The sequence below is a fragment of the Colias eurytheme genome, chromosome 17, assembly GCF_061535395.1.
Source record: "Colias eurytheme isolate Ceu_HAF_F1 chromosome 17, ilColEury1 Martin Lab GWU primary, whole genome shotgun sequence".
Taxonomy (NCBI): domain Eukaryota; kingdom Metazoa; phylum Arthropoda; class Insecta; order Lepidoptera; family Pieridae; genus Colias; species Colias eurytheme.
In genome coordinates, this window is record NC_142996.1 from 3,083,808 (window position 1) to 3,100,747 (window position 16,940).

The following is a 16,940-nucleotide window of genomic DNA, read 5'->3' on the forward strand; positions in this document are numbered from 1 at the left end:
GATGGTGTTGTTGATAAAGTGAAATAAATATTAAGATAATTTCAAAATGTTTTGTAAAAAATGGCCAGTAACAATTTTGGCTTAATTGATGAAGTTGTATTTTTATATTCATGTATAGTAATTATCAATATTTCCATCGGAAAAAAAGCATTGCATACAGCATATTACATCACATTTAAATTATTTCGCATTATGTGCCACGTACGTATCATTTGTATAACGATCAAATATAATAAAAAGGTATAGAAAGTTGGATTACTATCGAATTGTGTGAAAACGACTTGGAGGTAAAATTAACATGGCTAAGTTGTAGCAATGTAATGTAATGGGAATAGTCATTAGCGATAGTATAAATGATACAAAGTATTTAATAAAAAATAATTTATTAACTTCGTTTTTTTCATTCACCATTTTTCCTTTTCCTCTTTTTTTAAACATCACATTAACAACAACGACTATGGCAAAATTAAAAGATGAGTCGGAAAATTGAAATGATATAAAAACTTCTTCTGGAATCTGACATTCTAAAACCTCGGCTTTACTTGATCGAGTTATAATATTTGATGGTAACAATCTTCTACGTGGGAATACGTTTTTTTATACATAAAGTGCGTTTTAGCAGCCACTTTTCCGCTTGCTATTTCTGCACATACTGTATCTTCGTACCACATCATAGCTTGTTTTACATTCTTAGTCAGGTGGGTAAGAGCATCATCCATTAACTCCTTTTCTATATCATTCATGTTGCATGGTAAATCAAACTTCTCTACGATGCCTTCATGATTTATTAGCACATCAATTGACATAAAACTGTAGAAAAAGTGTTATTTTAAAAGCAGTTACTGTTAAAGAACTAATACTAATATAATGCTATTTTTTGTAAAATGATTAAAGAATCATTTTTCATAATATGTATGGAGGCAGAAGGAAATCTACTGTACCTAATAGTTATTGAAAATAGGAAAATTCAAAATGTAAAAGCACGTAGTAACAGCAAGGATTTATAGTCTCTTGGGGCTCGATTGAGATGCGAAAGTCATACATTATATTTCAACGAAATTGAAAAAAATCAGAATTTTTTGTGGAAACTCAAACATATGGGTTAAGTGCTTTCAGAAATTTACGAAATGTAAAGAAAGCTGCCTAAATTTCAATTCCACATTACTCGAGATACACGATAAGAATAAATAAAACACACAAAAGAAACACATACAAATAAATTTAATTCAAAACCAACAATAATCACAGAAATTTAACAAACAACAAAAGACACACAAATCAAATATTCGCATAAGCACAGTCATCAAAACGCTGATACTCCCTCCGTTTGAAAAATTGTGTCTGGCACGTGTCCAGTCGGCCAGACGAACTGCAATACTTGCAATACCAGTCGTCAACCATGGCTTGCTTCTGACACAGTTCGTTCAACGCTAAATTCAGTAGAGTCACTTCCGTATCAGACATTGGCGGCAACCCGAGACTCTTCAAGATGCCCGTTTCAACTATCTCCACGGTATTAGCGATAAATCTGAAGATAAACAATCTTCTGTTACTGATATCACCGAGTTGGCAAGCACTGCGCGATAAATTTTAATGTCATTTACCTAGTTAAAACGTCGGGATTATTTAGCAAGAGCTTCCTCGCTTTGATTTTAACCGTTGGCATATAATATATTATGCAAACGCGAAATTGGATATTTAGTTAGTCTTGTAAAACGAATCTAAATGAATTGAATGATACGATGATAAACTTTTTGTTGTTTTTTTTTAATGCATCAAATCAAAATAAAAAGAATGCATAGGAAGATAAAACTTCTCCTGTCTAATATCTATAGAAAACATGATGTATACTAGACGTTTTTCAATAGATACCTGGCTGGTGAAATGACTTGTCTAGCGTCCGTTTCTACGAAACCCGTAACCCTTGGCACGTCTTTACTTAGTAATGCCCAGGCTACTTTAGTCACTAGGCCGGCTAGAGCATGAGCTTCACTTAGCTCAGAAGCTTTTAGACATTCCCCATCGCACCTAGCAACTGCGGCTGGAGCATCACGTACAGTTTCCGCCATCATTAGTGCATTTTGCTGAAAGTGAACTTATGAGAGCTAATTGGTGTAACTGAGCAAGGTACTTTGAATGTTTGAAACGCATTAACGAATTTTACGGAAACGAAACTTCCAGTAAAAAAATAAGGAGACGATTTTTTTTAATGCAGTATGACACAACAACGTGAACTACGCAAAGCTTATTTACACATTACGTAATTTGCTAAATGATATACATAACGACCTCTCTATTTTAATGAAAGATCAACAATAGGTACATAAGTCGATGTTTATATTGGCTATAAATTTACCTTAGTAAAATCGAAATATTCCACCGCCTTTGAGAACAAAGGTACCAAAGCATGACCTTCAGTGCCGCCAACGCAAGGCACCCTTATATAATATGGTTCTAGAGAAAGAGCACGAGCAGCGAGGGTTGTGGCCCGCATTTCTTGAACCGCTAATGATCCCATGACCTTTCTTGGGTCATACCACCCTGTTTCTTTTAGCGTCTGTAAATTGGGTACTTATATTTTCAGCTGTATTTGCAAGTCATACGTAATATCAGACTAAAATTAAGGCCGCCATTAGAATGTCTTTTTATTTCTTAAAGCACTTGAGAAGTGTAATTATGAAGCATCTTAGGTCTAAGATCTAAGACAAATAGTATTTCCAATATTTAGCATTTACATTACAAGGTTTAAATGTAAAAAAGGGATGGAAATTATGCCGCTGTATATGTTAGAAAACTGCTATAAAAAGTTATGCTAAGAAGTGTCTTTGCTTATGCATAGCACAACATCAGCACAATACCTGACCTTTGGAATGTCAAGCAGCTTTTAACCAAGTACTGATTCTCAACATAAAATAGAATCTACAATTTAGATTTTATCCGATCCATTATGAATGCTGAGTAAACAATTTACTGTGCTGTTGTATTAATGAAAACAAGTTCAAATGATAATTGGACATGCCAACACAATGGTTCTGAAAAATCTACACTAATATTATAAAGAGGAAAACTTTGTTTGTTTGTTTGTTTGTTTGTTTGATTGTAATGAATAGGCTCATAAACTACTGGACCGATTTTGATGAAATTTGCCACAGATAATCTTTAGACCTTCAGAAAGAACATAGACTACCTTTTATTGCGAAATATGTACCACGGGCGAAGCCGGGGCGGACCGCTAGTATCCTATATAGTTACTTGTTTCAGATTTCAATGTATAATTTAGTTTATGTTTTATATTTGCTTCGAGATAAATTTTACATTGAGAAAATGTAATAAAAATCACAACTGAATTATCTACATGTCGCTGTAAGGTGTTTCAATCGTTAACATTAAATTACACTACAGTAGATACAATCTCTAACGAATTGGTCTAATAACGTGATAAAGAATAATATGCATGTTAGCTAAGAAAAAATTAAGATCTAAACAAGATGACATCGATAAGGCAATTCAATTAGGTACGATAACATCGAGAGAGCGGTAAGTTTCACACCATTTTACTCTATTGACTATTGGCTATTATTACATCCGATCAAATACTAACATCTATGGGACAATTAGTTCATTATTAGATTATAGAAATGAACATTTGATAAAAGTACATAAAAACTATTAGGCAGATTGTTAATACGAATACAGCAGGTGTAAATAGCAAAATTATAGGATAAGCAATAGAAATAAGTACATTAATTATATTGCTAATTTATTTGCGTTGGGGAAATTTACAGGAAATTAATTTATGTAAGAGGTTAACTAAGAGTAAATAGAAATGTTTTTTTTTATGTTTTGATTTGAGAATATAATGAAAATTTAAAGGTAAAAGAAAACAAAAGCAGCCTCCGCTGTAATGTCTCAGATTGGTAGTAGCTAGCGGCTATTTTTTTAAATATGCTTTCATTAAGGGCCGATTTTTCAATGCTTGGATAAAACTTATCCGTCCAATAAAGTATTACACGATAATATGAAAATGTCACGTAAACTGTCAAATACGGGCAATTAGAATACGTTTTAAAATGGTAGTTTTATACATTATTCGACGAATAAGTTTTATCCAAGCATTGAAAAATCGGCCCTAATACAAATAAATTACATCGAAATGGTCTTTAAGAATACGCTGTAAGGCAAATAGTCTTTATACGATTAGGGATAAGTATTATTTTATGGGAGAAATGGAGGCAAAAGATAAACATTTCTAAATAAATTCATGACGAAGGAAAAATAATTCATAGCCTAATAAATAAATTTTACTAAAAGTAAATAGAATGTTGGAGGCATTTCCTTTTCGTATGAAAAATTGCGAGTCACTTGGGAGTTGGGACGTTAGAGTTGTGGCAGTGAAATATTATAATACTTTAGTCTCTAGGCTTTTTTTTCTTAAAGCATTAATGACAATTTTGCACAAAAAGATAATTATGAAGGTAAGTTGTATAGATACTTCACTGATATAAAGGTGTTAATACGAACTCGATATTAACGTGAGATAATTTCAAGAAGAACGCATAATAATGTAACTTGTCTATAGAAATATTGCTGATAAAAGTGAAGGAAAAGACAAGACGTTACATCGTAATAAAACCATATTATGGTGTTTCTCCTTAGCTTCTTCAGAGCCCATATTCATGATCTTAATAACGCTATATTTATTGGAAAAACAACAAGCATCGAACCAATAAAGTGTTAAATGTTTATGACTTCCCACTAAGCCACGTTCGTAAAGTTTGACATTCTCGTCAAAGGAAAATGTTGGAAAACAGAAAACGTGGAAAGAGATTATTAATTTTATAAGTCACGTCTAAAAGTAAAAGATGATCTGTTACTTAGAAACAAGTAATGAAGGATAATTAATCAATACAAGGAATATCTTTTAATTGTCTTGATAAGGAAACAAGAATACCTACTTCGAATCGACTTACTTTGAAGAAAATACATTTTACACAGAAAATATAGCTAGCAAAACTAAAAAATTGTACAGGATTCAATACAATTTTGTATCAACTTAATTGATCTACTTCCGTTATATTGAAAATGTGCCTAGTATTATCTTGTACAACGATGCTACACTTTGTTGATACTACACTTTGTCTATGTAAAAGAACCATGTTTCATATAAGATATTAATTATGTAGACCTACTAAATGTATGAATTTTAGTTATTTAAATCAAAAACATATACCGCTGTGACCAAAGGCACCATGCAGTCTATAGGCGTGGCGCACACGATGATGAAGGCTTTCGGGCACTCGTGTGCGATAGCATCCGTATACCTTTTCACCAGGGGAGCGTTGTAGCAAAACCTCGTCTCCATTGGTAGATCTTGACTAACGTTCGCGTTCTCCAACATTAGGACTATGTCCGAATTCTATGTGATATAAATTGGTATTAATTTTATTTTTACTTGAAGAGTCAAGTACCTTTTAGATTAAGACTTGTAAGATCGTCAAAGCGGCTCTATCTCGCTTAATTCATGGTAATTAAACTGGAAAATAGTAGAGCAAAATGATGAAAAATATTTGTTCATAATATGAAAGAACGATACTAATTTGAAATACGTTATAGAATCTTTTAAAACAATTAACTATTGCTGTTTTAGTGATAGAAAACAGTCCTCGTAATGGTGTCGTGGTTTATAATGTAACATGATGATTAAAAAACGTTAAGAAGTAGGATATAATTGAATAAATAAATAAGATTAAGCCACAAATAGCCGTAAATATAATTGGCTAAATCTGTGGAATGTTAAACGCATACTTCTGAATATTATATCACACATAGAATTTTACTCCTATAATTCCTTTGGACGTTCGAAATTGTTAAAATGATTTATAACCATCGTTCAATGGAAACATTAACGACACCATTACGGGTCAACAACATTGACTGTTGCCAAGGGTGTGGTGTTGCGTGACAACCAATAAGAGTTCTTAATCACCCATGTGCTCTTATTTGGCTATTCATCACGCTATAATTTGCCCGCTTTTTGTATGAAAGTTTGGATAATGTTATGAAAAATTGGAGGTTTTGTGAAGTGTTAATATTGAAGATAGTTCAAGAAGTGATTATTTAAATAAAATATATACCTATTTATTATGTAATATGAAATAAAGGCAAGCATTTGTATAATGTTACTTTTTACTTTGCGTACTGTTTAAAATTAACAAAAACCATCTTTGAATAACTCTAAAAGAAAAGGTAGTTAATCATGATGCATCTTACTATAATATCAAATCTAATGAACAGTGAAGATTGAAAAATAAATAAAATATCGTTATTACGCCGCGCCGCGTCGAGGTCGGATTTCACTGCTTGTATTACAAATTGAAATTAATAAAAATAAAGCGAGAACAATATTGATCTCGGTTTACAAACAAATTTCATCACCTAGTCTGTTTAAAAACTACGGCTTCTTTATAATAATGTAAGTTAATTTAGTGTTAATTAATAATATAAAATATCTAACGTTTCCAAATATGTACTTAAATAAACATAAGTGTACGAAACATATTACATGTAGTTTCTTTTTGTGAGAGCAATTCACACTTTTCCTCGCTAAAGTTGCAGGAAAGCTGTAAAACATTTCGCGATGTGTGACGGAGATCACATGCAATTTTAACTACAAAATATTTTAGGAAACAATTTCCATTATGCACAACAACGATAGCAGTTTGGAGACAATCTACATTCGGGTGAAATTTGGCGTTCAAAAGTTGGCTTTAAAAATAGCCTACTATTTGTTAATGGTCTGAAACGCGTTAACTGTCTGAGGTATTACGTGTGATAAATATTACCTATATGTGCAATGTATATGTGCTAGTTTGCTCTTATTTCTTTAAATATGTATTTCAATCAAGAAAGACGTAGATTTAATAGTACCTATTTTATTTGAGAAACAGGAGTATAAAACGTGGTCTAATAGAACTCTCGATATAGCTACAATCTATACATATAATAAATCTGTAGAAGGGTCAATTCTGTACATTGAAAATATTGAAAAAATAAATAGCAGGGGGTGTTACTGGATCGATACCAAACCCAAATATGTGATTAAAAAAATTTTTGTCTGTCTGTCTGTCTGTCTGTCTGTCTGTCTGTCTGTCTGTATGTGAAGACATCACGTGAAAACTAACGGTTCGATTTCGATGAAACTTGGTATAATTATACCTTATTATCCTGGGCGTAAAATAGGATACTTTTTATCCTGAAAAAATACGTAGAAAAAAAATTAATCTTAATTTTTCAGTTTTATCCATAGACGTTGTTCTGTAGAACAGCGAACACACGTTGCGTATTATTATAGGCCTAGCCGTATTTGGGTCCAATAGATATTTATAAGATGTCATTGTCAGAGTTACTCAAAATGGAGAAATAAACCACCCACGCCAAGACCGACATCCGCGCGGACGGAGTCGCGGGCGGAAGCTAGTAATTTAATAAGAAATAAATATACCTAGCTTAGAAAGCCATGTTTGTATGTGTGTGTGTAAACCTTTCAATAATGAAGGTTAGGGAAATATTTTTTTATTTAAACGTTATATTATGTTCATAGGCAATAATTGTTATTGCACATCACACATGGCTTGTTACAATCTGAATTACTTATGTGGTCTCATTCTAACACTCAAGTGCGCGCCTTACCGGCACGTCAGACTATTGTAGTGAACCACGCTAGATCTAGTTCTAACTCTAGACCGTGTCTAACTCAACATTCAAGCACTCTTTTCGTCTGCAGAGTGTTAAAGAGAAATGTTAAACAATAAGAATTTCACCAGGAAATGCATTTATACAGTTTTATATTCAACTGTAAAAGGGCACCAAAATTTTTCATAGACGCGGGAAGTTTTTTTTAACACGCACAGACTAAAAAAAAACACAACTTACGTAATAGTATGAATTATCATAACATTAGTTCAAGTAATATTGTTACTGAATGGACTAGAAACTAGTTTGCCCCGTGGAAAACTAAACAACAACCAGACAGATTGGCGTCGTAGTCGTAACAGACATCTTTTATGTAACAGCAAAATGATTTTACGGTACGGTATTTATTTTTTTAGCCTGTGGTGATCTTTATGTAGAGCACTTAGCTTTAGTTAACACTAGTTATTTTTATTCTATATTAACTCAGAATAAATAGCTATAGTATTTGAAATGAAATGGTATTTATAATTTGTGATCGAAAATAAACGGACGCAATTAAAAACGTATTTTTATTCTATTTCATTGTTATCAATGTTATTTTAGTCAAGCTTCTAGGATTTATTTAGACTGTTTTGTACAAATTACTTTGAAATACAACTTCAAATCAACAAAACTCATTTAATTGAAAAAAGCTCCCCAATATCAATGTAACTGCGTGTAGAAATAAAAAAGCTTGTCAGAAGTAAAGACACCAGTTATCAAGTCGTAAGTCGTAACTGCTACATAAAAAAATAGTTTTCAGTCTATACAGTAAAGAAGCTAGGCAGCTTTTATTGATTTGTCGGGTTATTGACCGAGCAGTCCTTGCAAACAATATGCATGAATGGGGAATGAATTATCGACCTCAACGATAAGTTCTGTTTGTGGCTTGTATTATACGAATTTTTAGAAATAATTCGTCATAAGTATGTTTTGTTAAGTCTCAGCTTATTGATTATTGTAATGCGTACTGTTTATTCGTAGAAAACTATGATTGAAGAAGCTTTTGTATTAGCAAAAAGTCCCCCAAATATAAAATTGCTTTAGGTAAGTATTTTATCGATAGATATATTTGGAAAGCATTAAGTTATAAGATGCATCATAATAATATGTATTTTAGAAATCTATTATATATGTATTATAGAAATCTATTTCTTACTTTTTTCTTATAGATTAGTGTTGTTTTAGTTTCATCGTTTAATTGTCAACAACAACAAACTTATATTTTGTTATCATAACTGCCTTGCATAAGACCAAGCTCTTTCCTTCACAGAAACGAAACTTGCATCTTAACGTTCTACGTTCTAATTTAACTTTAAAACTGAATTATTTAATTATCCACGTTAATTGGCAGTAGTTTTAGTTGAAATGTGCAAGTTAGACCCAGTTCGGAAGTCGAGTGCACTTGCAGATATGCAGATACTAAGGTTACATTCTTTGGCATGTATTAGCCATATAAATATATATATGTATTCGTAGAGGCGAACTTTCAGCAAGTCATTTTAGTAATTATCAAATATCACATATTTTTTTCTGATATGTGTTTTTAGCTTATTCTTGGGTGCAACTTGATGTATGTGTTTCATGACAATCCGTATTCATAATATCCCAAATGACGTCACCACCCTTACCCTTCAGTGAACATAATCGATAGGAAACTAGGCTAAGAAAATCTTAACAAGGAAATTAAATTACACAAAATAAAAATATTAAAAACCTGTAAACAACGCTCTAGTTCGTTGCAGGCGCAGCTGAAAGCCTCGACCATACAGTTTGTGTCTATATACCTCAAGTCTTCAGCCACTTGGAAGATATTCCGATTGCAGTCCATACTCGGTTCGTTCGCTTCGTATAAACGCAATCTGAAATCCGTGTGACACGCTCTGAGATTGCTAATTTGAATATCAAAATAGGTGTGCATAAGAAGGGCGGGAAAATAACGTGACGGAAAGATCGTCTAAATATGTTAAAGTGTAGGAAATTTTAAAATAATTGTCGAAGTAAATTTATTCACTGGCTTTAAGTTTTAACGCAAGAATAAAAGGACAGCGAAATTTTAAAGGGACGATTCAGCACTTTTGACGCAAGAGTTAATTTGCCATTATTACCAAACTCCGAATGAATGGTAGAAAAATAAATTTTACTGAGTCATTACTTACCAGGTTTTAAACCTGATTAGCAACAGTTTAACGTTTATCAATTAAACTAGAAGGCTGTATAATTAAATTACTGCCGTAATTCACAGAGGCTTTGTATCATTACACATCTGTTTCGTAATAAAGGTGATAAACGGGAGAATAAATGTTTAATAGCATAATCAATACTGCGATGTAATGGGCTGCGTAGGAGCCATTAAATCTGGTACTAAAAATCCTAGTACGGTCCAGTTGGAGCCGTAAAAAGTTTATTATTCAAGTGAATGGTCTGCATTATAGTAGCTTTGTTTTAGATGCTTTCGTTTGATGGATGTAATAGACTTGATAGTTTGTTTACAGGAGACAAATCAAAATAGTGTACTTATTTGGTTATAAATGCTATTTTTATGGGATAATTTAACGTTCAATAGTTCTGGTAAGAAATAACTACCCAATGATTGTACAGTCCATAAAGTCATTCCCGGATTACCCTGTGGGAACCATCCTAATTAATAGTTTTAGTGTATGACGGCTATTCATTTCACTTAATGTATCAAATAAACATTTTCGACGATAATAACAAACTGATAAGTCCACATCCAATAAATACGATTATCCCAAAAGTAACAAAGCGAATACACAACTATAGAAATACTTGGACGACATCAGTGATCCAGCGTTTCGGCAAATGTTTATCTTTCATCCGTGTTTGGAACAGTCCCGATGGGAACTGAACGAGATATCTTGATGGGCCGTGTAATTGGAGGCAGGGGATGACACGTTTGTGAAACTTTTCTTATAAAAATATGCTCTGGGTGAGCGAGTTTGGACTGTTTCAGCTAATGTGTTTTGGGTTAACGATTTTGTGGAATAATGAAGGAAAGAGATAAATCGAATGGAAGTTTATTTGCAGGTGACAGATAAATGAATAATAAGTAATATTTTGTATGCTAACATCGTGAAAACTTTCTAAAAATGACTGTTTTCAGGGATTAAGCTTATGCTAGAGGGTATGACCAGAATTTGAGGTTTCCCTTAACTTTTCCTTATAATCTATTGGAATAAAATATAGTTGATTCAAGGCGAGGTCGAATTTGATTTGTATTTATAAATATAAACTTACTTCTTTATACACGGGCACTGTTTCAGCAACAAAGCTACATACTGCCCTAAGGACGTGTCCGCACCAAGCACCGATACTTGCACGCTCGGCCGAGGCGCCGGCATTGGAGGCACCGGCCTGCTCGGTGCGGGCAGGGCCTTAGGCTCAGGGGGAACGACCTCCTTGCAAACTTTCTTTTTGCATGTAACGTCACGAAATGGCGCTGCAGTTGACATTAAACATGAGTTAGAGTTTTGAAGTACAAAATTGTGAGGTTCAACTTTGAAGATGTTATACTGAATTCATGTAGTTTTCTTATGATGTTTGACTACTAAGGTATAATGTTCTTCATAATCAGACACTATACGCAATATTCTTTTGATCAATATATTGTATTCAAAGAAAATAAATTTGATTTTGCCGAAACCTATGTCTAAGCTATTTTCTCAATTTCCGCATAATATCAGACTACATTTCGTATCATATATCTAACTATACTTAGGCATAGTAGTAATATAGGTATAGATCTATATTATACTCCATTATATTTATAATATGGCTTCACGTTTGTCGGAGTATGAATATTCTGCTAATTTGTGAACGAGATTTAGCTAATTTAGTTTGCTACAGGAGTCGAGTTTAAACATTTTAATTGCTCGTTTTCATTTCCTAGGTAGCTTTGACGACAAATAGGTCAAGATTTATTGGCTTCACGGTATGCCTATTTCATATTAAAATAATAACATACTCCCAAAATTGGTTCCACCCTCGATTATTTTTAACTTGATCTTATGTAAGATTCCTCCTTTCTTCTTTTTTCTTCTCTCGCAAGGGACGGGATCTTTTGGTATATCAACTTCTGCTCGTCTACATCCATCATCTCTTTCTTTAGCATAACCCCTGTAAATGGATACAGTATTGACCAAAAATCTCGAGGACATTACGCCGGACCATATTCCTTTTGTGGCAAAGTTTACGGTTGATGAAAACATTTGAAAAATTTTCAGTCGGATAATTGTGATGTTGTAATATTTTTTTCCTTAAAAATTGTTTAAAACATTGTTGTCCGAAAATTTTAAATGGAATGATGGAAATTTGATAACATGACATTGCTTTTATCCACAGAGAATCTGGAAAAAGAGTTTAGTAACATCCCCGAAAAAGGTGTATATATATCTAAACATATTTTGGTAAGCTTGTATATACCACCGTTGATCATTTTGTTTTTATTTTAATTGAAAAACAAAATAGCAAAAAATCCGTCGTTTGAGTGTGGATATAAAAATATTAAATTGCTTATAATTTTTTTGCCCAGTTTCACCCCCCGGCAATAGCAGGTATTCTTTAGCTTATCTTTTATTCTGGTATACAGTACAATGTACATTACTACTAAGTATCATCAAAATGGTCTTCGCGTGAATGAATAACAAACATTCATCTATTGTTATATCTTATATTCGTTTTTATTAGATTAGTAGTTAGGTAGGATTAGCTGCGCCCCGAGATTTCACACGCGTAATTCCGAGTGCAAGCATAATCCATATTGTTAGAGCGTAATGCAAGCTGCATAAACTACATGGGTTTACTAGATTTGAATAATAAAATAAAACAACAATACAAATCAATCTAGAGAAAAATAAATAATGAAATACCTACTAAATTTCCATTAAGAGTTCCATCTCAAGTACCCAAAAAATCAATATAATAACATCAGTTTCAGGCCTTTAAGCTAAGAGCCTTCAACCTAATCAGAACTCTCAATCACCACTCGCCCTAAGTATACATACTTAGGTATAATGAGCAAATCTTTGCTCTTATATAAACAAAGGAAAAAATTAAAACAAAATCAAAGACAAAGGTCTCGAGTTTAATTGACTCTCGAACTCTCTAGAACACTCCATATGATCCAATAAAACGAGATCACTATAAATAGGCTCTATGTTTCCAGTTTATTATTAGGATTGATCTTGAAAAGGGGAGTGCAACGGTCTACCTTGGCACTGCGGTATTTTTAGTGCATCTATTGTAGGTTTGATAGTATTTCTAAATTTATTCGTAGGCCGTTTTAGGTAACATTTGCGGATATTTTAAAGTACTAGCTAGACATTATTTTAAGCTATCGACTTTTTGGAGATTTGAGGTTATGGCTTCTTCTATTACTTGTTTATTTGTTTGTTTACAGAAAGTTTAAATTTGAAGTGCTCTTTGAATAACCAAGTCGCGTGTAAAGCTTGTAAAACTCAGAGATTTGTACATTTTTCATGAGGAGAGAATATATTTTGTGCACGTAGTGGGTCGTTTATCCAAAGTGTCCGAAATCGCGTGCCGAAAAATATCGTTTTATCGTTGGTTACCATAACGTATCTAATTAATATTTTGATGATCGTACATTTCGGAGTCTTAGTATTAAGGGTGAATGTACTTGTATTTTTCAGCCATTTTCTAAGTCGATAAATTAATAAATTAAGTTGCTTAGGCGATAAATTACGTGGAAAGCATAACTTCGTGGTCATTATTAAATGTGTATTTTACTTGAACTGCATTTCAAGCGACCGAAGAAGAAAAATTATTATCAGTTATTTATTCAGCATTTGCAAATCCTAGTAATCAATATATTTAATCCATTTGATATTAGAATCTACGATTTGTATATGCTTAAGAGCATCTTATAGCAAGGAGTCTCATGCCTTTTTCATCCACATCATTCAACACACATAAATTTTTCTAGCAATTTATATTCGTTAAACAGCCCTACCCACATGACGTCCATACTACGTATATATGCATGCCTTGATAGCATTTCTGAACGATTTCGCGAAATTAAATGACGTGGGATTAAGACGTTAGACGTCACTAGGAGCGTGGGATTAACGTCTGATCAATTCTTGGGTGAACTAAGTTTCTTGTAAAAATATGCAAATGCTTTTCGTATTCTTAAAGGATTAAATGGCGTAATTAAAGCTGGCAGTTAGGATTAAGTTTCACGGATAAAGAATTTTGTTTGAAACATAAGCTGCTTTCCGAATCGGTGGTAAATGGTAAAACTATGTTATGACCATTCAAAAGTGCTTCTAGAAGATGTCTAATTGAATAAATAAATTTTTGATTCGGAGTTTGAGTTTAAGACTCAACCAACTTACGCATTGTGAATAAATTGTTGTTTTAATGCTTGCTGAATATTTCTATTAATTGGACTGGTCACTGGATTGAATATGGAATGGTTTATTCGCTTAATTGCTCCAGTTTTATTGAGGTTAAACTTCTTCGATGAACAGTATTGTAGTTAACTTGCATCAGAGAGTTAATAATTCAGATATGAAGAGCAGCTTTAAATTGGTAAAGTATGTATATATCTATGTGCCTTGTATCGTAGGTTCGAGTGGGTTATAAGTTATAACAGCAGCGCTACGTAGGAGCGCAGTATTACAATATTTCCTAAATAATATTGTAATAGTACTGTGGTAGGAGTATTATTTATTTACTACGCTAGGTAGTAAAAAGCTGTACGCACCAATAGCACGATTATTTCCAATTATTTTTAGTGTTATCTCTGTTTTTAAAGCTGCTAACCATTTCTTACATACTTTAATCTTATCATTATGGGTTTTAGTTGGAGACTCGTCTTTGATGTATGAAAGGGTTTAAAACGTTTAAAAATTCTTGTAAATACTTAGATTATGTTTTGCAAACGTGAGAAAATAAAATTCTAAGTGCTCGAAGGATATCGCTAAGCTTTCAACGAAGTATAGATAAATCAAAATTTCCCCATTGTTTAGGTTTATTGTATGAAGGTCCCTTCTAACGAAATAAGAACACATTTAATTATACATATTATATGAAACAATTATTATGTATTAGCATGGACTAATAGATGGTATTAGGGTGAAGGTTAGCAGCTAGGATAACCTTTTTAATGCTAAGCTTTCTGAGTCACAGTACATCACGGTCAGGGCACATCGCGTGCGGCACACCCTGTGACGAAATATATGATTAAATATATTTTTGCGCTTATTTCCTACGCACTTTTATATAAATTAGTATATTTTGAGATAACAATATAGGTAATGTTACGAATATGATTATGTTGTTTTTTTATAAAATGACAAATTGTATCGATTTTGGCAATATTATTTTATTTACTTATAGCAAACATAATAATTTATAAGAATATACCTCTTAAGTCTTATCTCTAAATTACTTACGATTTTGGTGTTAAGATGCATAAGCTCGCGCTCAGTGACTCGGCGCCTCGCGGTCTCCATTTGCTGCTGACGGTACTGGTTGTACTTATACAGCAAATACATCCCGGGAAGAGCCAGTACCACAAACGGGCGCATCAAACTAGACGTGGTCGGCGCGCGTTGCGGCATCTTCGCATCATTCTTCACTTCCTTTGCTGACCGTACAAACTGATCCGAATTTTATTCACCGACATTTTCGAACACAGACTATTAAATAGCACAGACAATCACTAGTTCTATCAATGGAAGAACTATAACTATTTTAGCACGTTCGTTCGCTAGTATACCTACTACGGGGTTTTTTAATAATATTGCTTTATTAATAGACCTTAATATTTACACGGTCGCGACGTTCATTATCACTTTTACAACCTGAAACAAAGGAAAATGGTTATTACAGGATTTACAAGGCATTTCATAAATTAAAAGAATTGGTAAAATCAGCGTATTTTCCTTAAATTCTGCCTCTCGCAATTTTTCCTTTCGTGGTTATAAGAGAAATGTAAAAAATTTGAATATCAAATCTTGTTTAATCTGTAGCCTGCGATTGATTCGATGTGCTGGCTTTAATTGGCTGATGAATGCAATTTCTCGGCAAAAATAGACTGTAAGCATGAGAATTAGATGATTGGCGGGTTCCTGGTGTTAATAGCTTTTAAAGTAGGATGAAATGTCAGATTCTTTACGTAAGTTTTTCTGCATACAACATGATGCAAATTTGTAATGGACCCATTTATGAAGGATATAAAAATATCAATATTATAGATACTGCTTCCAATTAGATTAAATTTTTTTTTATGAAACTATCCTTATTTTTTCCGTGGTCTTCATAAATATTTGCTGAATATTACTACACAAAATATTCAATAATAATAAATGAAAGCAGTCATAATTTATAAAGCTTAATTTTTTTTTCCATTTACAATCGGAGAAGATTAATTATCCATTCTAGGATACTGAGTTTAAATTTTTGACTTATATCTATTACCTACTAGCTGGGCTCCGCGGTTTCACCCGAGTGGCTCCGCTCCTGTGGATGAATGGGCTATCTATACCTATCTATACCGAAATATTTTTTTCAAATCGGACCAGTAGTTCCTGAGATTAGCGCGTTCCAACAAACAAACTCTTCAGCATAATATAATATTATATCTACTACATATATATCGGTCAAACTTCACAAACTATTTATTATAATATGTATATGTATATTTAATCGACAAGCCACAAGCCATCCAATCCCCCATAAATCATGCACATCTTTAATAATCCTATACAAATGCTTGAATCAAACGACATTTGTTCCTCGTGGTTTGGTGGAAAGCTGTACCAGTAGCGACGTCGATACAATCAGCTATAGGCACTTGAAAATTTATGAAAGGGATTGAGTACCAGAAACGTTGAAAGGGCAAAGGTCAAATGTTCAACATGATGTTTTATGTTATAGCCTTGTTGGCTTGTGGGAATTACTTAGGATTTAGATAAGCGTTTTGTTTGGCCAGATTCTTGATGCGCATGGACTTGCGTTGGGTAAATAGAACGGAAAATGGATATGCTAAAACATTTGTGTAAACATCTTTTGGAAGTGTTTTGAAACGTTTTGTATAAAAATAAGGTGTCAATTATGTAATAAAAGTTTTAAGAGAACATATTTTAACTAATAATCTTCTGATGTATTCTATATTCTTGTTAATTTCATCTAAACGAAACGACGAACAATTCCTTTACAGG

The 16,940-nt window shown here is 32.9% G+C and overlaps 2 protein-coding genes across 2 annotated transcripts in view; both read right to left on the reverse strand.

The window, feature by feature from the left end:
- Positions 1–16,940, reverse strand: part of LOC149901098 (uncharacterized) — a 56,861-nt gene that overhangs the window by 28,301 nt on the left and 11,620 nt on the right. The window contains exon 2 of the mRNA XM_090111872.1: positions 15,171–15,581. Coding sequence (XP_089967998.1) covers positions 15,171–15,338 — 168 coding nt within the window. The 5' untranslated portion in view covers positions 15,339–15,581. The remainder of the gene's footprint in view (positions 1–15,170; positions 15,582–16,940) is intronic.
- Positions 552–11,960, reverse strand: LOC149901100 (malate dehydrogenase, mitochondrial-like). The gene is made up of 7 exons (XM_090111873.1): positions 11,717–11,960; positions 10,990–11,191; positions 9,449–9,593; positions 5,231–5,416; positions 2,357–2,557; positions 1,873–2,084; positions 552–810 (listed from the first exon to the last, which is right to left on the reverse strand). Exons 1-7 carry the CDS (start codon positions 11,958–11,960, stop codon positions 552–554), a joined length of 1,449 nt encoding a protein of 482 aa, XP_089967999.1.